Source organism: Leptidea sinapis, chromosome 4, assembly GCF_905404315.1.
Source record: "Leptidea sinapis chromosome 4, ilLepSina1.1, whole genome shotgun sequence".
In the NCBI taxonomy this organism is placed as follows: Eukaryota; Metazoa; Arthropoda; class Insecta; order Lepidoptera; family Pieridae; genus Leptidea; species Leptidea sinapis.
In genome coordinates, this window is record NC_066268.1 from 4,689,749 (window position 1) to 4,714,108 (window position 24,360).

At 35.2% G+C, this 24,360-nt stretch overlaps 1 protein-coding gene across 1 annotated transcript in view; it reads right to left on the minus strand.

Moving 5' to 3' along the window:
• Positions 1-297: 297 nt before the first annotated feature.
• Positions 298-24,360, minus strand: part of LOC126979778 (fumarylacetoacetate hydrolase domain-containing protein 2) — a 31,968-nt gene continuing 7,905 nt past the window's right edge. The window contains exons 4-6 of the mRNA XM_050829310.1: positions 5,432-5,596; positions 4,594-4,760; positions 298-2,910 (exon numbers count right to left, since the gene is read on the minus strand). Coding sequence (XP_050685267.1) covers positions 2,742-2,910; positions 4,594-4,760; positions 5,432-5,596 — 501 coding nt within the window. The 3' untranslated portion in view covers positions 298-2,741. The remainder of the gene's footprint in view (positions 2,911-4,593; positions 4,761-5,431; positions 5,597-24,360) is intronic.

Sequence of the window (24,360 nt, forward strand, 5' to 3'; positions counted from 1 at the left end):
AATTAATGTATTGGCATCGGTCCTCGATAAATCTACGAAGTTTGAACGAAATCTGGCCATTTAAAGTGGGTCATAATAGCGCGAGTCGGTTACAAACAAACATACATACAGGTGAAGCTAATAAAAATCGAATAAAATCTTTTGAATTTTCAATATATTGACAGTGATATTGTCAAAATTTTACATATTATTTGTTTATTCTCAGGTATAACTTTATACCAAGTTTATTTGTAAGACGGAAAAAGTATTAAATTTAGAATAACTTTACTTCGTATGAGTTCAATAAAACCACTAGAGTAACTTTCATATTTTTATTGCCATAACAAAAAATATATAAATATAATATATGTACTTAATGAATACCAAGAATATAAAACTAAAAATTCGCACACAGTTTAAATTTAAGTGATTTAAACAATTTGTTATGTTTTTAAAGTGATAACACTCACTTCTGGGATTAATACACAAATAAAATTTTATGAACGATGCGGTACTTGAAGCCACAACCTGAGAGTTGAACAAAGCATACAAGATTTTATCAACGATACGTCACTCGAACGGTTAGCTCAGTTGGAAGAGCACTCGCACGAAACGCGAGAGCGCGGGTTTGAGTTCATAAAATTTTGTTTTCAAATTTTATTTGTGTACTAAGTGATTTACTTATATTTGACTTAACTACATCGCATCAAACGACTATTAGTTAAGTATGATCGTCACGCTTGGACTCTTGGGGAATTAACCGATTAATATAGTTATAAAGAATGTTTAATTTTTTCAAACGCAAAAAAAATATAACCGACATTTACCAGTAAAAACCGTTAAATTTAAAACCGGTGTCAAACTTGGTATGAACAATATATTTTTTGTTTATGGTAAAAGAAGGACAAACGAGCGTACGGGTCACCTGGTGTTAAGTGATCACCATCGCCCACATTCTCTTGCAACACCAGAGGAATCACAAGAGCATTGCCGGCCTTTAAGGAAGGTATACGCAGTTTTTTTGAAGGTTCCCATGTCATACCGTCCTGGAAACACCGCACAAGGAAGCTCATTCCACAGCTTTGTAGTACGTGGAAGAAAATTCCTTGAAAACCGCACTGTGGAGGACCGCCACACATCCAGATGGCGGGGATGATATCCTAACTTGTGGCCTGTCGTGCGAAGGTGGAATTCGGCGGCAGGAATCAGGTTAAACAGCTCTTCGGAACACTCCCCGTGATAAATGCGGTAGAAGACACATAATGAAGCGATTCTGGCAACGCCAAGTGATCCAACCGTTCACCGAGCACATTACAATTATTTTGACATTAACATATTATATTTCCATACAATTTATGCTGACGATAAACTCGAATACGTAAAATTATATAAGTACACTACAGATATCCCCACTACACCAATACCAATCTTAAAACAAGAAAACAGGACGAACACATTAACAGAATTACTAATGACGTGTTACTGTCGATTTTTATGATATTAAAGTTACACTTACAAAATTACAGCGGTATAACCTTAGATCATATGTACGTCTAGATATACTGTGAAAAATTGAAGTTGACAGTTAACCTCTATTTTATGAAGTAACACAAAGTGACATACAAAACGCGAGTGTAATACGTAGCTTGTCACACACACTAAAGTAATAAACCTGGCCTGTTTACATCGGCTGTCTATCTAGATGTATAAATCATATACGTATATAACATACAATTATAATAGCACCATTTCTGTACATAATATTCACATTTTCACTTTTAGCCAATATTAATTTTACGGATTCAATGTATTTGTTCTCCATAATACAGTACGCACGCGCTAATGGCTCATTTACACTATCTCGTTTTGACTTATCGGTTGCAACCCGTATTCGGTCACCGATCACAGCCCGTAATCGGTCGCAGACAACCACCGATGAACTAATACAGCTGCTTATTGAAACACACCACCAGTGCGCCACTTACAACTAATTTATTTTTATTAAGTTAATTAATTAATTATATATTCAGATAGTTCTGTAAGTTTTTGTCTATCCTCTGTTTGACTTCTCACGTGATATGTATATTAGTGGAAACTTTATTGGTGTGTGCACAATTGTTTATGTATTTTTTAGAATGTTTTTAAATACTGTTTATTTCCCAAAAATAAATCAATAAATATTTATACCAAAAACACACCATTATTCAATTATTATTTAAATAACTACATAAGGGATAATACAATAAGGCATGCCTTTATTTGTCTATGACAATAAGGGACGAGACGAGCAGGACGTTCAGCTCGTGGCAATTGATTCGCCCTACCCATTACAATGCAGTACCGCTCAGGATTCTTGAAAAACCCTAATATCTGAGCGGCACTATAACAGCGCTTGTAATATTGCGAAACACAGTAATGCTTACACATTAATGCATCACGGCAGAAATAGGCGCCGTTGTGGTAGCCAATATGTAGCCGGAATCCTGTGCAAAGGAGCCTCCCACTGGTAAAGGTGTGAACAGCATTTACAATTAGTGTGATAGTCATAATAATGTCGAACAATTTGTAATGTTCAATAAATTGAAGATAATAAAGAAATATTTTTTCGGTGAACCAACCTAATGCTAACAACCCAATTCGGTTCAACCGAAAGCGTTCGCCGTTAATGTAAATGAACCATTAGAGAGCGACCGTTTGAATGCGTGTATGAAAAGAGTAATGAATGTAGAGTTTGTTATGTCAAATAAATGTAGAAGTTGTTATTAGCAGGGACAAGTAAATCGCTCAACTTTAGTCTCGAGGACTCCTATGTTTTCGATCTCGCTGAGAATGACGTCACCAGGCTTCAAGTACTCCGGCGGAGATCTATACATGCCCACGCCTCCGGGGGTGCCTGTTAGCAATATGTCGCCCGGGTACAGAGTCATCACACTGGAAATTATTGGAATACAATTAGTTATCTTACAAATAAAATCCTTACAAAGTAAAAACTTATTAAGGCCATTTTAAAACGAAATAAATCAAATTTAATTCATCTTATTACAAATAAAATAAAAATAGCCACAAACCATCTAGGATAAATTACGCATCGAATGGTGGTAATTTCATGTCGATACGATCGATGGTTAAGGCTTGAAAGAACCTCAAACAAATACCATTTCATTATATATATAGATATAACAATACCAAAGCCAAAAAAAGTAGTTTATCGCACTTTACAAAACATCCTAACGCCTTAAACGTATAATGCCTACTACTTAGCTAGGTCGAGTTTACAACAAGATCCCAGATAATAATCAAAACAAATGTGTTAAGTTATTCAAAATAATTGTTATAAAACGTTTATGTGGTAAAGGTTACTATAACATTAACTTTCTTAATGATACCACTGATTGGAATGGAGCGACCACCCTCGGGCTATTTAATAATCAATTTTATTGTACAATATTATATTGAAATCAACATTTTATTTAAACAATCCCACTGAGTTTCTTGCACCCGTTCTTCTCAGGTCTGAGGCATACTTTTTCCATTGGGTAGTTATAGTTGTTAATGACGTACAATAAGTGATTCTAAATCCTATTTTGAAAAAAATATTTGAATGTTTTTTAATGAAAATAAGGAACGAGACGAGCAGAACGTTTAGCTGATGGTAATTGATGCGCCCTACCCATGACAATGCAGTGCCGCTCAGGATTCTTGAAAAACCCAAAAATCTGAGCGGCACTACAACTGCGCCCGTCACCTTCAGCTTATGTCTCAAGGTGACGGGCGCAGTTGTAGTTGTTATGTTAAGTCTCATTTGTCCAGTAATTTCACTAGCTACGGCACCTTTCAGACAGAAACACAATAATGATTACACATAACTGCTTCACGGCAGAAATAGGCGCTGTTGTGGTACCCAAACTCGAGCCGGCATCCTGTGCAAAGGAGCCTTCCACTGGTAAAATGTGTTGAATGAATTTGAAACTAATTTCGAAATGTGGGTATTTGTAAATTGTGTTGAACTTTAGATCATTTATACGTCTAGATAGAGCTTGTTGCTTGAGTCTGGACAACAGATGAAAACAGGTCACGTTTGGTCAGTTTACTCGCGATTTGTATGTGATTTTGTGTTAGTGTGCGTGCGTTGTTCAGAATAGAGGTTAACTGTCAACCTCATTTTTTTTGAAGTTATACTTCTTTAGGCGCGTTATGAAAAAATGATGAAAGTGAAATTTTAAGATGTGCGCGCATCACTGTAACACAAGACTAACACGTTGAAGTTAGTTCCTAAAATTTTCTGACGTTTGCGTCATTCGTTATTGTTATTTATTGTTTCTTCGTCCATTATTAGGACAGGCAAAGGGTTCAACTTCAAGCCCATACAGCCGTATTCATTACTTAATAATTAATTGTCAAAGCCATCTTTGCAAGATTTTTACAATATTGTTCTTCCTAAAAATATAGAATAGCACGAGGAAAAAATCATTTTAATGATTTTTGCTTCGTTACGCCAAAGAAGTATAACTTCTTGCGTACATACATAAGTACACACACACTTTTTTTTATATTTCGTTGTTGCTGTCACAGTCTTTCTGGACGTATAAATGATCTATGATGTTCAAGACTTACGAAGACAGGCGAGCGATGACGTCCGGTATCTTGTGCACCAACTGGTCCGTGCGGCTCGACTGTTTGAGAACCCCGTTCACTTTGCACTGAACCTGCAGGTTCTGTGGGTCTCGTACCTCGTCGCTGGTGGTGACACACGGTCCAATAGGACAGAAAGTATCCATTGACTGAAAATATAACAATATATTTCATATACGTTGACAAAAATCGTCACGTTTTTTTGCTCTTAATGGCGATTTTCATTATTATAACGCTAGAAATAAGGGATTGCTTGTAACTTATTCCAGTAGGCTTCATAAGATATATAATAGCTTTAAGGGTAAATGTTCAATCTTTTATAATAAAGGCCCAGCCACTGTTCAGGTATTATCTATGAATAAATTTAAATGTTTTATTAAAAATGGCTCCGTCGTAAATCCTACTACTCCACAGCTGAATATCTCAGTGATCGGACAGTAGCATTTATACCAATAGCAATGATAGTACAATATTGTATATTTTATTCAAAAGAGCGCAAAAAAGAATGCTGGAAGTGTTTCTTGCGCCGCTTCTTCTCTCTCAGATCGCCATTTGTTTGCATCACTTTGCATATATCGTAACTTGTTTTTTTTTTGACCAATTTGACCAACACCAAGTTTGCATGCTATTTGGTATGGCTAAATACGAAATACTTTAAGCTATTGTAAGACCAAATTTGTACCAACCTATTTAATGTTAAATAAATAAATATGAATGAATCTCAAATCCAACTTAATAATATACGTGCATGAAATTTTAGTTAAAAAAAAAAACTGAAAAATTAGTTTAAAAAATAAATATGTACAAAAAGTCTACCTACCTTTCCTAATAAGAACTGTCCACCATTTCTGGTCTTCTGCCAGTCTCTCGCGCTGATGTCTTGAGCCACCGTGTATCCGAACACATAATCAAATGCTTCCGCAGCGGTAACGTTACTCGCTGTCTTGCCAATAACCACCGTTAGTTCTATCTCCCAATCAACTTTCTGCAAAGGAAAACCGTATTATAGAACTCATATTACGATTAGGTTAACTATATCGTGACTCGTTGACGAGCACGTCTACCTTGGACAAACAATTAAGTTAGGCAGGTCCAATTTCGCGAAAGAGGTCACTCATCGAATTCAACTAAACAGGATTGAATCCAATTGCACAGGATGCCAAATACTACAACGGCGCCGTGAAGCAGTAATGTCTAAACATTACTATGTTTCGGTCTGAATGGCGCCGTAACTAGTGACATTACTGGGCAAATGAGACTTAATATCTTATGTCTCATGCTGACGAGCGCAATTGTAGTGCCGCTCAGAATTTTTGGGTTTTTCATGAATCCTGAGTGGCGCTGTATTGTAATGGGCAGGGCGTAACAATTACCATCAGCTGAATCATCATCATCCTGCTCGACTCTTCCCTGGGCGGTCGGCATGTTTTGATAAAATAAAAGATAAAATCACTTGAGATTTTGTAAAAATACTCGTATATTTATAAGATATTATCTCATCTACTTGACCTTGAGTTATTGAAGGAATATATCATGCTTATAATATATTACATAACTGAAATTATGTTTCTTATGGCACCTTTGATAAAATTTTCCTCTAGTAGAAGTGTATATGACCAAGGTAACCAAGATGCATTACATACATTACAGAGTTTTGTGTGCAAAATAGTTTAACTTTTTAAGCTGCGGACACATTGTCGCAATACGTCTGAATAAACAATTTATTGTACAAATTAATTTGCAACCAAATTTTATGAACTCGAACTCTCAGGGTTGTGGCTTCATCTACAGGATCTAATTTACAGTTGGACGTAGTTCCTGAAAAACGTTCCAAGCCACAAACATCACATTTTAAGGAATTCCTGTTTAAAGTTTATTAAATATTACTGTATTCCATACATGCGGGTTGGGCTACTAAGTCATGATGTCATTTAAAGAGTGACAGTAGGGCTACCATTTTTTGTCAGTCTGTTAATATGAATCACATGACCAGTTTTGTGTATATAACTCAATTTAGACATAATTGTGGTTTGAAACGTCTTTTCTTTTCACTTTTCTGAAATTATCATTATTATTATTTATAACATGCTCAACCCCAATAATTGCTTATAAGGAAATTTACTTGAGATGTCGCTCTTTCAAATCTAAACAATTTGTTATTTTGAAGTGATAATTCTCACTTCTGTGATTTTATTTGTGGTTGGTTGGTTGTATTATTGTATTACGATTGTCAAATAGCGTATTTTAACAAGAAATTCGTTTAAGTTGCAATATGTATATTAACCCGCCAGTAATATAGTAACAATATTGTAAGCGTATACGATCTCGTTGTTACAATTTCTACCTTTTTTTATGGAATAGGGGGACAAACGAGCGTACGGGTCACCTGGTATTAAGTGATCACCGCCGCCCACATTCTCTTGCAACACCAGAGGAATCACAAGAGCGTTGCCGGCCTTTAAGGAAGGTGTACGCGCTTTTTTTGAAGGTACCCATGTCGTATCGTCCCGGAAACACCGCACAAGGAAGCTTAACTTGTGGCGAGTCGTGCGAAGGTAGAATTCGGCGGCGGGAATCAGGTTAAACAGCTCTTCGGAACACTCCCCGTGATAAATGCGATAGAAGACACACAATGAAGCGACGTCTCTACGCAACGCCAAGTGATCCAGCCATTCGCAGAGCACTGGGTCCCCGACAATTCGAGCTGCTCTGCGTTGCACGCGGTCAAATGGATCGAGCTGATACTGGGGTGCGCCAGACTAGAGATGACAGCATTACTCCATGTGTGGCCGGACCTGCGCTTTGTAGAGCGCTAGAATGTGGGCCGGCTTGAAGTATTGCCGTGCTCTATTGATGACACCCAGCTTCTTCGAAGCCAATTTGGCTTTGCCCTCCAGATGGCCACGAAATTGACTATCGCTCGAGATTTCTAGACCCAGTATTCCGATACTAGACGAGGCTTTAAGGGAAGTGTTGTCGAAGAGCGGTGATACAACAAAAGGGGTTTTTTAGTGGTAAACGCGCAAACTTGACAACACCATTCCGCGACCTTCTCGAGAGAGGACTCGATAGAAGACAAAAGTTTCTCCCGGCACTGGTCGACGATTTCCCGAGAGAGACCTGCATGGCCCGTGTATACGACAGCACTGGTGATGCCGTAAGTTGGAGGTGTCCAACATATCATTGATATGCAGAAGAAACAGCGTGGGAGATAGCACACAGCCTTGGGGCACTCCAGCATTCACGGGCTTCGGGTTCGAGCTATATCCGTCGACAACGACCTGTATGCTGCACAAGCTCTGGGGAAGCCCAAATGATGGAAATTTTGAGAGGAGCGCCTTGTGCCATACACGATCAAAGGCCTTCGCTATATCCAGGCTTACTGCCAGGCCTTCCCCCTTGCTTTCAATAGCCGCCGCCCATCTATGTGTTAGGTATACCAGAAGATCTCCTGCCGACCGACCATGGCGAAAGCCGTACTGTCGGTCGTTGATCAACTGGTGACCCTCTAGATATACCAAGAGCTGGCGGTTAATTATGCTCTCCATGATTTTGGAGAGCAGGGAGGTAATAGCAATAGGCCTCTAGTTTGCCGGATCCGAACTGTCTCCTTTTTTTTGGATCGGATGGACAAGGGCTGAATTCCATGAGTCAAGGACTACGCCTTTGGAATAAGAGTGCCGGAATAAACGCGATAGCACCGGCGTCAACTCAGGGGCATACGTTCTAAGCACGATTGGAGAAATGCCATCCGGCCCGCTCGACTTCCTGACGTCCAACGAAAACAGAGCTCGCCTAACAATTTTCTGTCTGAACTGTACTTCAGGCATAGAGCTATGACACAGCGGGATGGTCAGCGGTGTTTTTCCGGTGTCGTCAAGAGTCTAGTTGGAGGCAAAAAGAGCGCAAAGGAGATCAGCCTTCTCTTTTGCCGTATGGGCCAGGGTGTCATTTCTGATGTGCAACGGCGGCGGGGACGGCTGGTTGAAGTTACCAAGAGCAGCTTTCGACAACGACCAGAACTTGCGTGTTCCGGTCGGGTAACTGGAAAGCTGCTCGCCGATTTTGACGACGTGCTTCGATTTCGCACGGGCGATTTGCCGTTTAAGAAATCTGGAGGCACGGTGATATTTCCTCTTAAGAACTTTGCAGTTAGGATCCTTTGTGCACAGCGCCGCAACCCAAGTTCGATACTCCTGTTTTTTGCAGTCAGATGCTGCTTTAACTGACGCATCGAACCAGGGTTGTGATCTGCCACCGATCGGTACTACAGAGCTTGGTATAAAAATATCCATGCCCTGCAGTATCACATCGGCTAGTGCCACGGCGCAGGCACTAGGATCATCCGAAGGGAAACAAACCTTGCCCCAAGGGTAGGATCCAAAAAAGGAACGCATCCTATCCCAATCTGCTGACTTGTAGTACCAAACGCGGCGGGTCGCTGGTGGTCTGCGACGTTGGCGTCGGATAGGCACTATACTCCTGACCGGGCAATGGTCGGACGTTCCGAGAGAGGCGTCGACAAAGACCTGATAACCATCGGGATGTGTAGTCAGCAGAAGATCTAATAAGGACGGCATGTGGCACATCCGGGAGCCGCGTTGGCGACTCAACCAATTGGGACAGACCATACGCCAATGCTAAATTATGCACAGATCGCCCTGCGTAGTCTGTTGTGCCTGAACCAAGCCATTCGGCATGTGCCCGATGAAATCACCCAAGACTACGATTTCAGCAGAGGGAATCTGTGCAAGCACGTCGTCAATTGCCGCTTGAACGCAGCCCATGAGATGATCGGTTTCTGCGTTACCACTATGGGACCTGTAGACTCACGCATAGATGCGGACGCGGTCCTCTAAATCTACGCGGAGCCAGAGAGTAGACAGGTCCCTACCCTCAAAATTGCCGAGACGGCAACAGCAGATATCCTCCCTAACGTACACTCATACCCCGGCATGAGGCAAAAAATTGTGCTCAATTTTGTATCCGGGGTACCTTAAATATGACGTATCGCTAAGACGAGATATCTGCGTCTCCGTATGGAAACACAAGGCCGGCAGTAGTAGGGATTCGCCGGTTCTGGCTCCTCGATTCTGGCTCACTTGCTCGTGATGCCTACTAAAAAAAAAAAAAAGAAGTTTGGTGTCAAACTGGGGGTTTTGATGTATTTCCGAGCGATTGCGCTGATCCGTTTTTCGATATCTCTTATAGTTTCAAAGTTAGCATTTTAAATTAAACAGATCCATAATCATTAATAATCACTGGTCATTTAGCTAATGATTGGTGAGCGACTCAATGTCTAAATTTCCATGAACGTGATACAGGTAATTTACTAATTACCTCTATCACATTCGTTACTACGATTAAAAAGACAGTTTCTGTATTTATTATTTATTTTTAAAACATGATTTAAATAAAGTATATAATAAAACATCATTGCAGATTGTATCATTTTCAAAATATTTGATGAAATCATTCAAACTCTTCTTATTAAACTTAAAGTATAGATACATTATGCAGTACTCGCCACACACTGCGGTATATTCATTCTGTACTCTTGTAGTATTGTAGTTATACATTCTGCAATTCCTTTGTAAAAACATCAGCTGGAATCCCTGAGGTGGACGACCATATGAATCGAAGTATTGTCCAATACCCTGCTCATCAATGTGTATTGCAACCCAGTGAGTGCCTGGCTTATTATCACTATCTAAATTGCTGACAATATAACAGGGCGTTACAACATATATCGGCAATCGGTTTGCCGCGTAAACATTATTTTTAATACTGGGATCGATTTTGTTCAAATAATTCTGTATCTCGATTGTATTCATATTAGTTGAGAACAGGGTCTTGTCAGTTGCGAGGATTGAATAGTTATGTGGATCATAATAACATAAGCACTCAATAAATAAAGCTTTAATGTATCTTATTCATGTATTTAAAACTTATATGGTTACAATAAAACAAAATATCATTACAAGCGATTCAAATATAAATCTATGAACATTTGATGAAATTATATTTTCATCAATTTTATTATAATATAAAAGCTGATTGAAAACGAACTTTGTACCTACATACTTACGTAGTCATTAGTACAATCTGGAAATGTTGACTCCATTAAACTATCAATAATTGAACTTATCATTTAAGTGCCATTATGTTTCACCATAATAAAACAAAATATCATTTTATATACATATTTTTATTATATAAATTTATAAGGTAATCAAGTATTTAATCAACATAAAAAATACACAAGGATACAAACGATTCAAACATTAATTATTATATTCTAACTGCTGTAATCTACAGAAATATTACGATTTTTATCAATTTCAATAACATTATCGAATTCCGCATAAACAATACAGTTAATTGTTTGTGTAAGACCTGATTCAAAACGAACTTCTAATCTTACACTACCATGTTTTATAAGATTCCAATGACTTGAAGAATTTGCTGATAAATCGGGTGTTAAGTCGAAGGCTAGCAAGCAAAACCCTTTGGCATATTGCTCTCTTGATACTCCATTGCCTTCATTTAGGAAATGTATACCTGTTCCTGAGAATAACGTATGATAGACCGTAGTAAAAATATTATTGTCAAACGATGGCTGTAAGGCTTTTGAAGGTATCTGTTGTCCATCTATGTATAAACAAAATGTATTAATATCATAATTTTCGAAATTGAATGGGTTTTTTGTGAGACTACCATTAAAGGATGCATTATTCACAAAACCGACTATACACCTTTTGGGTATTTGGCCAAGGAATATGTTATCAAGGGTTTTCCCCTGAATGCCTGATGGTATAGTTAAAACTTTGACTTCTGCTCGCGTGATTAGATATTTTGCTGTGGTAGATGATAAAACTTTTTGATGTGCAAGTAGCACAGTTGGGTTGATTCGTGCTCTTCGAATAATAAGAGTTGCATCTGTAATAGACACTTTAAATTTATGGTCAGTTGATGAAGCCATGAGATTGAAATTTTCTCTAGAACGAACTAACTTTACGCACATGTCAACGCCATTAATCAAAAATTTTTCTTGGTTGAATAAATCTCCATGTAAATGTCCTATCATTTCTATTTCTTTGCTTTCACTAGCCAATTCTTGTCTTTTAATAAATCCTTTATTTTGTTCATCAGTTGCATCCATTTTTCCAGCTGTATCTTCATACCATAGACCACAAGTGAGATGAGAATCTTTTGCAGCAGGTGCATAATTCAATAGAGTTTCAATATAAGCTCGATATGCATATGTATTATTCGGTGGCGATACAAGTTTTTGATTTAAATATACATCAAGTTGACTGAAAAGTGTATGTAACCAATTATTAACTGGGGCCACAACTGTCGGTACTGTCAGTTTTGTATAATCTTGATTCAAAACTTTAGCTTTTATATGGAGTAAAGTATGGGATAAATCCACATAGTCATCACCTGCCCCAGGTACTTGAAATTCTATTGGTCCATCATCAGCAAGTGATGAAATGGGCTTATAATGAATCCATAGTCCACTTTCAATGCTAGTTTGAGTTGATGGTAATGCAAATAAATCCAATTCGGACTTAATGCATTCACAAGACTGACTATGTAAAAATGACATATTTAATCAGTAAATATATCTTTGATTTGTTTTTGATTCAATTTTAATTTTTTAATAGCTTTCGCTTTCGCAGTCAATGATGGAATGATCGCAGAACGACGTTTTCGTTTTGTTATATACCCAGATCCAAACATGTTGATATTATCTATTTTGGCATCAGCTTTTCGTTTCAAATTTGAGCTGACTTCTTTTAGACGAGTTTTTATTGAATCTTCCATGGGGCGTGCATTAACCATATCTGATAATATACCTACACCGGTACTTAATGCTTCTTTACCAATAGTTCGAACACCACTAGACAGTAGTGGTAAAATAGATCTAAACAGCCCCCCAAGAAAACTTCCGATTCCATGACCTCTTTGATACGGTGCTCCTTTATAAATAACTCCGATACCTGATCCGGCCTGGTGAGTATAATAGTGTTCATATGGACATGAAATATTATCACGTTTGCCGTACATTATAATTTTTGAAAGTGGAGTTTAATGCACACTGTTCCAAATTGGAATGGTATCTTTTGACCGGTGCTTGTTCTTATATCTATTTCAATTGTATCAAATTCTCTACGCATCACAGGTAGGTAATGGGGAGGAGAGAAAACGTGCATTTTGTACGCTCCATATATGTATTTTGAGGGATCCAATGGTATTATTCGTAAAAGGGGTGTCATAACATCTCCAACGATTTGAGGCTCCACTATGTCACAATAAACAAATAATTGAGACGGTAAACCCAAATGCAAATTAGCTGGACACTTTCCAAAATTTTTTTCAACGAGGTTCCTGTTTGGTTCGAACCCTAGTTGAAGACATAATTTAGGTGATAGAGTTACAGATTTTATGGATTCATCCGTTATCGTAGCAACTACAATCCTTGAAACCTCATCGCACTTAAATTTAATTTTTTCTCGAGTGTTATTCAGTGCCATCAAAATATGATTTATGTTATCGTAATTTGTGGCTGGAATATGTGTCTTGTAATAAACATATGACGGTTTACTTTCATTGGGTACTTGCATCAACTTTGTTATATAAATAATGTTTTCATGTTCTTGAACGGTGAACATAGTGCATGGGTACTGAAATTCTACTACTCCAACCCTCCATTCACCTTCTAGTATTGTTGGTTTTGGCAGTTTCGTAGAAAATAATGTTGTTGTATTATCAGGAAAATAATCCATAGAACTATTGCTTAGTAAAGTTAAATAAAAACTATCTTTATTCATATTTTTTTCAAAGTAGAAGCTAATATCCAGCTATTAAATTTATTTGGATAACCTCTCCACTTCACCAACAATTCTTTTCTGTTACCGGTATATCGAGAGCGTATTATTTTATCTATTTTGTATTTAGTAGTGGGGTCGAATATGATTTTTTGTAACTCTTTTTCATAAAAAGTACCAACTATCTCTTCGCCTTCTAAATCCTTTAAAGTAAATACTACAAACGGAGATCGGTGATGGTAGATACGATGAATATTTCGTCACTCCAATTTGATTCATATCCTTTTTGGAAAATATGTTTATGTTTTGTTATTCTAACATAATCTCCAACGTGAATTCTTGGATTCACCATACTAATTGATGTTTTTATCTTACTTTCTCTATCATATAAATTTTGCCATACACTCATTATATTTGTATTATTAACATCACATGGACACATTTTTATACTAGAATGAAAACTATGATTATATGAATGCACTAGATCTTGTAAAACATCAATGTATTTATGAGTATTTTTGTGTGTAAAATAGCGCCACATTTTCGTTTTAAGAGTTCTCTGAAATCTTTCGACAATACTTGCTTTAATATCTGGATTATTGGTTGTATAATAATTTATGTTTTTTAATTTAAAATATTTTTGTACATATTTGGAAACAAATTCAGTTCCTTTGTCAGACTGTATATGTGTAGGTGTAGTATTAGCTTCAGCAAAAATACTTTCAAAGCATTCCTTAACTGTTTCAGAGTTTTTCTTTTTCATTGCTCGAACATACGCATATTTACTAAAGACATCAATAACACAAAGTATGTATTTGAAACCATCATTATATTCAGAATAAGATCTCATATCACTTAAATCGGCCTGCCATAACTCATTAATATTAGACAAAATATATCTGTTACGAGAAAATTTTCTTTGAACAGGTTTATGTAATGTATATGTTTCTTGTGATTGTAACCACTTTAAGACACTATTTCTGTCCATTTTACCCTTCATTGCTTTTGACAATTTATCAATAGTGCTGTAGCCAGCAGGATGTGATGCATCATAATAAATTTTATTTATTTCTAATATGGGGTCCATTTTTCCCAGTCCGATCTTTTTTTTAGTTTCCCTGTGTACTTATTACTTGTTGGTGTAGAAAATTCTTCGTCAGGTACTGATTTAGATTCAACCTCTTTTAATTGCAAATGGTTTATAAAATCCACTCGCTTTGGGTTCCCGATATAAGTGAGTGGTACTTTTATTTCCTTCAAAGTTGTTGCGAATTTTTCCCAACCTATAGGTTCACTTTTCTGAAGAGCTCTCAAGGTATCACTCACCAAGTCCACAATATTACTCCCAGGTATTTTTTCATTATCTATAATCACGGTACCAGATTCATCCCAGCTTATTTTATTTTTATTCAAGGAAATCAAATTTAGTAAAAGTTCACCTTTTTTAGCATATGTTTTCGGTATTAGTTTCAGTATTTCAGAGCTCGTGTATATTTCCCCAATATTTTTGTTAACCTCCACTGATGTTTGAGAAGGAACTACATTTATTTTATTCACATCATGATTTATATAATCAGTATCGATTTCATTATGACCTTGATTAAAACCAATATATGAATCATTATCATTTATAAGTGGTATGTGGTATGGTTGTCGATCCTCTTTGACGAAGTTTAGATATCTTTGAAGGGTTTGCAAATATAAAATACATTTCTTTCGATCTTCTATGTCACTGCTTAAGATATTTTGCATATCAGTATCTAATCGAGATCTTGGCGTATCATTTTCTTTGTGTTGTTTTAACTTCTCCAATAATGATGGTTCAATAAGTAACATTTTTTTAGCATTATCCATTTTCTTAAATAAATGAATTAATCAACCCACTTAGAATAGAACCCAATATTATCGGTAGAAATGAACCTCCTTTTTGTACAATTATATTTTTTCTAATTTTATTCGTACCTTTTCTTACCAATTTTCGAAGAATATTTTTATATTTCTTTAATTTAGATTTTTCTTTCTCGGCCAATTCAACGTTACCCCGCAGTACGTTATGAATACATTCACAAATGTAATTTATTTCTGTTTTGTTACATGATTTTAATAAAGCTTTTTGATATTTTGGCTTCAGTTTATGTAGAGCAATTAACAAATCTTTATGCGTCTTTAAACGTCTATGCATCATTTATAAATGATCGAAATTTCTTGATTCTTACCATATTTAAACCCTTTTGTGGGTACATAAACAGTGCAATATCCATCGGATGGAAATATCTTTGTCTTAACGCGACACAATTCATTTGTTTCTTGTTTCAAATCAATCATTAAATAACCATGAGCTTCATTGGTAGCATCTCTGTAAGAATCTTCCAAATATTTCGGATTTTCAGGGAATACTTGACGAGATAAGTATCGAATTTGGGTTTTATCTCGAGGATTTTTGAAATATATTATATAACTTGAGTTGAGTGATATATCTCTTTGTCCTTTACCTTGATGAAACAAATTTTGAGATAAATAAAACACACTTAAGTTTCTATGATGACTTCCTTTCGTGAATATATCAACAATACGACCATCTGATTCCCTCATCAGGTCATCAATTATTACAAGTTGAGGATTTTTTCCGTCAAACATAGATAAATCAGGTAAACCTTGAAGATAATTAATGTGGTTGAGATTATATAAAGGCTGCATTTCATCAAAGCACCAGGTGATTTGGGTAAAATTTGCATCACAGATATCATTCAAAAATTTTATAAAATTATTTACGAAAACTGATTTTCCACATCCACTTGGACCAGCAACTATTGCAGTGAATGGATGATTGAAATGATGCATTATCTACTACGTCTATGTGTGTTAAGGTTTAGTATAGTAATGAAACAATCTGTTATTAAACCACCATTTATTTAAACAGAAAAATCTATAATTGAAACAATATGCATCATGTTTTACTCCGCAACTGAAAAATCTATAATTGAAACAATATACATCATGTTTTACTCCGCAACTTATACATCTAAATACAATAATCTCTCATTTGGTTTTTTAAAACTATAATAATTTATTCTTAAAATTTAATATAATATTTATTCTATTTTATGATGACCCCAAGCTAAGGTATCAATATTATTTGGTAAAATGTACCGTTTGGTATCATTAAATGACAGACTAGATTTATTTATTCTTTGAGTAAAAATATTATGCTTTATTGACTTAAATCTAAGCATTGAACAATATTCGTTCTTATTTTCAAATAAGCAAGTCTTATAATTTTCCATTTTCATATTCTTAGTAACACTTTTATTAACCCCCTTAGCTTTAGCTGTGAATTTTCCCTCAACATCTAATGCATACATTTTAGATCTAAGTCCTACAAATTCATTAAATATGTTACCATTGTTTTCATCTTTAAAGTAGCCTAACTTCTTTTTATTGAGTTTTGGATAGCCAAATATATTTTTTTCTGTATAGTCCGAGGTATCGAAACGCAAATGTAAATCAGGTTTTATATCTCTGTAAAAATCATCTGTAAAAATTTGATATATTAAACTATCAGTATCTGTGTACAATAATTTTAATTTGTTTTGAAACTTTTTAAACATATAGTTATAGTGAAAGTCGTACATTAGAGTTTTAGAAATATCCAATATACAAAATCCCAAATAAATAGGTTTATTATGGAACAATTTCGTCTTTCGTAATTGAACTGCAACCAAATTTTCATTAAAAATAGATAAACTATGGAATTCTGGCTTAGCAATTAAATCTTGTGCGCCTAGAATTTTACCCTGATTTTCCCAATGACTCAATAATTTTACATTTACTCTTTTTTCGATATTTTCCATTGTTTTTCCAAACACTGAGTTATTCATTAATTTATAAAAATCTTTTTCGAAATCAGATGTGGCTAGTTTACGCATGCTTGTATTTAAATCTATATAATATTGTAACCATGCGCATTGTTTGAATTTTAAAATTCTATGAATTTTTTGTAATTTTAAACCCATTGTCAGACATTGCTTTAAATTTCTGTAGTGAATCACATATTTAATTTTATTACGAAGGTTTGGAACTAATTTTATGTCTTTTGTATTACCAATACATATATTCTCGGGACATAAGGGTAGGTCAGAATGTAAATCATGCAGTTCAATAGGATATTCTAGATCTACTTCCAAAATAAAACCATATTCATAATCATCAGGGACATCAAAATTAGTTGTGACATCTACCCACTCAAAACCTCCTGTAGGAAGGAATTGAGACATGGCCCATCCGTAAAGGTTATTAGCATCAAGATAAGTTAAAAATGAGTTTGGTGTGTCTTTATCATATTCTCGCATATATTTGTTATTAGCTTTGGCATAACGATTGCTACATTGAGATACACCTCCTCGAATGCCCGATCTAATAAAAGCTATTTGTTCAAAGTCTTGAAGTAATTCTAATTTAATTTTTGTGCATTTTAACATAGCATCCCAACTTAACCCAGGTGCTGTATAATAATGAGCTGGATCTAGACCATATGTTTGCAAACATAAGGCTCGGAAATTTTCAAACACATCTGTTAAAAGTAAAACATCGGTTTTAAGATATAAATCAGAATAATCTGACATATTTTGACAATGAAAGTGTTGCCAAACATCCTTGGCATGTTCATAATCTTCATCGGAAATATGTGTGTCGGTTAATGTATTGTAAAATTTATCGCGACTAGGGAGTGCTGAAAGTTTTAAGGAATCATGTGATGACATAAATTCATATGGATAAATTCCTTTTTTTCTAAGACGTAAAAAATCATTATTATTTGGAAAATTATATTTTAATGTTTGAAATTGTTCTTCCTTCAAATTTTGAACAAGTTTGTCTAAACTACAAGGTAAAAATTTAAACGAATCAACGAATCTCAATTGAATTTTATGATTATTTAATTTTATCGTTTTTGCGAAAGAAATGTACTTTTCTTTCGTTTGTGGAATAATATCAATTTCCCCTTCAATAGAATTTAATGCATGAACAATAAAATGAGAGTCATATTGACTAAGATTGTGTAAAAAAACTGGAATGTGATAGGGGATTCTAAACTTTGTCTTACATACTTCGTGTGCAACTCCTCTAAAATTTCCTGTATGCGAGTCAAAGTATAATGCACATTCACCATTTAAATTAGATTGACATATAAAGCAGTCTTTACATTGTGAAATAATTTCATTATCATTGGAAGTCAAAGGTTTTGGACTTATGACAAAATAATTTTTTGTGCAAATCACTTCTAAATCTTTATACAACTGATTCATAAAGACATGAGTACAATGAGGACCACTATATGTTTCATATTTTGATAAACTATCATCATATGAACATTTAATATAGTACCCAAAACTATAAACTTCGTGTTTGTGAACATTAGTTGTATAAGGTTTTGATGGATCGTTAAAGCATGTCTGAATTGGATTAAGGAAAGCTTCAAAATCCGCGTATATAACAAAGGGTATTTGTAACATCTTATTAAATTTATCAAATTTTAAGACATTGTTTGAAATTGGTTGTTCAAACCAATCTTTTAAAGTTTTTTCTGTATTAGGCAATTCCACTTTAATATGACAACAATCATTCAATTGATGAGCTGATAACTTATCATTTGTTGAGAAGTGTAAAAGACAACCGTCACAGATGTAGATTGCATGTTCATGGTTTGAAATTTGACCACTTACTAAACGCGATAGGTTTTTAATGTAGCAAAAATGATTAATTGTTCCGTGCGAAATAAATAATAAATTGATATGAACAATTTTCCGTGATTTTGTTAAATACAATGGACCAACTACTTCATGTACTTTCTTTTTACAATTGTATTCAAGACCAAAAACATTTACACTTAAATTATTTAACCTTTCTACTTTCTGTATATCTGTCATTTTAACAGGAAACGTAACTCCGTCAAAATTTAATTTATTTGAATATTTACTGTAAGATGAAACTCTCTGAGAGTTCTTAGTAACTGGATATAATGCAGAAAGCAAAGCCCATTTAAAGCATAAATCATCCGAGTTTTGTACATTTATAACACTTTTTTTTAATTTGATTTCTTTAGGTAATTCAATATATGATTTTCCACGTAATGGATTGAATTTGTTTATATTCATGTCTAATGCATTTATTTTCTTAAGACTCCAACCACTATCTTTTTTCTCAAATGTGCTAATTTTAGTCATCAACATATCACATAAGGACGAAAAGAAAAAATTTAAATCCTCACCCTGCATTATAGTATAACTACATGTTTGAAATTCAAATTCATTAGAAATATTTTTTGTTTCTTGAACAAAATTAGCGTGCAGAATAAAATTAACTTTAAAAATTGTAAGCAATCGAACAGATTCCTCAAATAGTGAAATAATTTCATTTTTAATAGAATTCAAAAACATTTCTGGTGTTTCGAATGTTTGTAATTGGTTGGATTTACTCTTAATTTTATATGAGATAATTCTATTACCAAAAGCCGATTCGTGTACTGTCACATTTTTTAAAGTACTATGTAATTGCATTACGTTATTCTTATGGAGGTTACTTCTAAGATGATTTGCATAATATCTTTTCCGTATTAAGATTTGACATAAAGAACAGTTCACCATTTCATCGTTCACACTGGTGAGCCCCGATGATGTGGATGGTTCCCCTTGTCGTCCTCTCTTTGTACTTGTATCATTGTCTTCACTGCCTTGTAATACTGCACTTCTTCTCTTAAAACCTCCTCCACTTTGTAGAACAGGTTGACTACAACATAAGTGAATGATTTTAGCCACATTTCATCAATAATATAATACTAAATAATTTACAAAGAAAATAACTCACTTGATCATTTTTTCAACCTCATTACATACAAAGCAGAGTTCCATATCGTTATGTTTAATTTTCCAAATGATGAGAATATAATAATATTATTTGTATAAGAGAATAAATAAACTAATAACTAAACTGAACTAATATTTATGTATTTCTTCATAGCTACCTACTTATTATTAAAATTATATTTCTTATAATTTTCTGTTTCTAAAATTTTCTTCGTAACATTGTATAAAATCTTTTTTATGTCCTTATAACTTTCATTATTGTCGATTGTATAATATTTTAATCTATAATCAGCGTATTTCCATTGTTCTTGTGCAGGCGTGTTTTTTATTTTATTGAGATCATAGATTTCTATTTTAACCAAATGTGATGCATTTCTTCCGTCATCTGCATTAGTTGTAATGTAAATACTTCCATTCTCATGTGCTCTGGATATTGATGATGATATTTTCTTTTGTTTTGTTTTTTTCACTTCGAATAATGCATCTATATTTTCATTTGAGCTGGCCCTCTTCAAGGATTTAAGTTGAGGAACTTTTAATGAATCCTGACTATCTTCAGATAATGGATAGTAAAATGTTTTATATGTAGTTTCTTCCATTGTTGGGGTGAATGCATTCTACAACAACAATAAGACTGCTTAGAATAGTATTATACATACATATCTTAATATAACAAATGACATTACTTTTTAATTTCAAAGTAAATAATAGATAAAACTTACCTCCATTGCAGCAAATCACTTAACAATTACACAACACACAAAATATATAATAATTTGACTGAATACGCCACTTCAATGATTATTTTTCTGAACAGTTCTAGCATTTTATACTAAAATATCGTAAAAGTAAATTTGTTTATGATTAGTACTGGTTTTTAAATATTGTGGTGAAACATAATGGCACTTAAATGATAAGTTCAATTATTGATAGTTTAATGGAGTCAACATTTCCAGATTGTACTAATGACTACGTAAGTATGTAGGTACAAAGTTCGTTTTCAATCAGCTTTTATATTATAATAAAATTGATGAAAATATAATTTCATCAAATGTTCATAGATTTATATTTGAATCGCTTGTAATGATATTTTGTTTTATTGTAACCATATAAGTTTTAAATACATGAATAAGATACATTAAAGCCTTATTTATTGAGTGCTTATGTTATTATGATCCACATAACTATTCAATCCTCGCAACTGACAAGACCCTGTTCTCAACTAATATGAATACAATCGAGATACAGAATTATTTGAACAAAATCGATCCCAGTATTAAAAATAATGTTTACGCGGCAAACCGATTGCCGATATATGTTGTAACGCCCTGTTATATTGTCAGCAATTTAGATAGTGATAATAAGCCAGGCACTCACTGGGTTGCAATACACATTGATGAGCAGGGTATTGGACAATACTTCGATTCATATGGTCGTCCACCTCAGGGATTCCAGCTGATGTTTTTACAAAGGAATTGCAGAATGTATAACTACAATACTACAAGAGTACAGAATGAATATACCGCAGTGTGTGGCGAGTACTGCATAATGTATCTATACTTTAAGTTTAATAAGAAGAGTTTGAATGATTTCATCAAATATTTTGAAAATGATACAATCTGCAATGATGTTTTATTATATACTTTATTTAAATCATGTTTTAAAAATAAATAATAAATACAGAAACTGTCTTTTTAATCGTAGTAACGAATGTGATAGAGGTAATTAGTAAATTACCTGTATCACGTTCATGGAAATTTAGACATTGAGTCGCTCACCAATCATTAGCTAAATGACCAGTGATTATTAATGATTATGGATCTGTTTAATTTAAAATGCTAACTTTGAAACTATAAGAGATATCGAAAAACGGATCAGCGCAATCGCTCGGAAATACATCAAAACCCCCAGTTTGACACCAAACTTCTTTTTTTTTTTTTTAGTAGGCATCACGAGCAAGTGAGCCAGAATCGAGGAGCCAGAACCGGCGAATCCCTACTACTGTGAGCCAGAACCGGCGAATCCCTACTACTGCCGGCTGCACCGTCTCAAGGTTGTGGTGGACGGCGTTTAAGTTGGAGTGAATTCACCTGATATTGAAAAAGTCCACGTTGAGCGTGGAGCGGGGTGCCGTGGTGTTACTGCCTCGTTTGTCCTCAGTCATGCGCGGTTCTGTGCCCTCCCCAGAATACGAAGGGCAGCCCGAGCGAGAGTGCTCGGGTAGGGATTCTCCGGCTCTGGTAGAGCCGGTACCCTCCTGGGGTAATTTCTTTTTCAAGACCGCTCTCATATTTTGTTGGGGGGAGGGGGAAGGGATGGCCTCCAGTCCTCGACACTAACCTATGCGAAACATAGCGGCACTAGGCCGCTACTTCACGCCGGTATTCTGCGCGAGTGTGGTAATTAACCCGGACGAGTCTGGCCCGATTATGCTGACGTCATAAAACGGCAGCGTGACTCTCCCACTTCTAAAAAGCCCTTAGTCGCCTCTTACGACACCCATGGGCCTGGGACTACCCTATTCTTTTTACACCCCGGGTAAAGTACAGACCTGATCTCCGCTAAGAACATTTCTTTTATTTATTTGCACGGCGGCCATATTGAATGCCGCCATCTTGTTTTGCATACGGATTGATACATGTACTGTAATCTAATATGCTATTTAACGTGACACAGTCCGCAGACAGACAAAAAAAACGAATGGACAGTTGAGTTCTATTAACAGAATTCCCGTTGGTAACCCTTTGGGTGTGTAGCCCTAAAAATAATAAATATGTAGTAGTTAACAACACGCTTTTTATAGAAAACCGAACTTAAAAATTTTAATTTATGTTGAAATTTTAAATTAAAATCAATTCCTGCCTTATCGACGATAGATGATAATGTATTGTCATCGGTCCTCGATAAAACTACGAAGTTTGAACGAAATCTGGCCGTTAAAAGTGGGTCAAAATCACGCCCAAATGAGTCGGTTACAAACAAAAATACACACAGGTGAAGCTAATAAAAAGCGTGTAAAAAGTAGTGTAGTTTAGGTTAAGCCCTGTTAAAGATATTATATGACATAGAATATGTGTTTAGAATTATACTGCTATTTTGATCTTACAAACAGACACCTAAACTTTATTTATATACACGGATAGCATCATCCTGTGCTTCCCACTTTAAATTAACTCTAAAACGCGCCGTGAATCAGAGCTGACGACCTCTGAGTTCCACAAATTGGGGTCAATTTGAGACACACTGTGTCCGTAGTGCGTGGGCGGAGGCGGAGGTGACAGAATATCATCTGTAATTATTCCATAATGTTTTTTAAATTTTTTAAATCTTCAAATATTTTTCTATTAGTATATTTACAGTGGCAGTGGGAAGGGCACATAGTTCGACGAACAGATGGCCGATGGGGCGGTAAAGTCCTCGAATGGCGACCACGTACCGGAAGACGCGGTGATTGTAAGATGGACCGACGATCTGGTCAAGATCGCCTGAATACGTTGGATGAGGGCAGCGCAGGACCGACCGTCGTGGAATTCTTTGGGGGAGGCGTTTGTCCAGGAGTAGACGTCTTTCGACTGATGATGATGAGGAAAGTAACTCAACGTTTTTATAAATAAATATACCTACTTAATACTTATATATAAGATACATAACAGCTTTAAGGGGAAATGTATACGCTTTTATAATAAAGTCCCAGACACTGTTCAGGCATTATCTATAAATAAATTTAAATGTTTTATTAAAAAAATGGCTCTGTCATCAATCCTACTACTCTACAGCTGAATACCTAAAAATCAGTCAGCCTGCGCGCGCGCCAAGATTATGATTATTTTATAGCAATAGCAATGACAGTATTGTACATTTTATTAAAAAGAGCGCAAAAAAAATTATTTCCTTTTCTTCTTTCTCAGAGCGCCATTTGTTTCCGAAGCGGTGGTGGTAGTGTTTCAGTGACATCAAAAAGAATTCTAAATGAATCAATTTTGAGAAAATAAATGCCTTTTATATTATGAATGCCAAGCAACGTAAACTTAAAGCGCCATTCCGGCGCGCTTGGT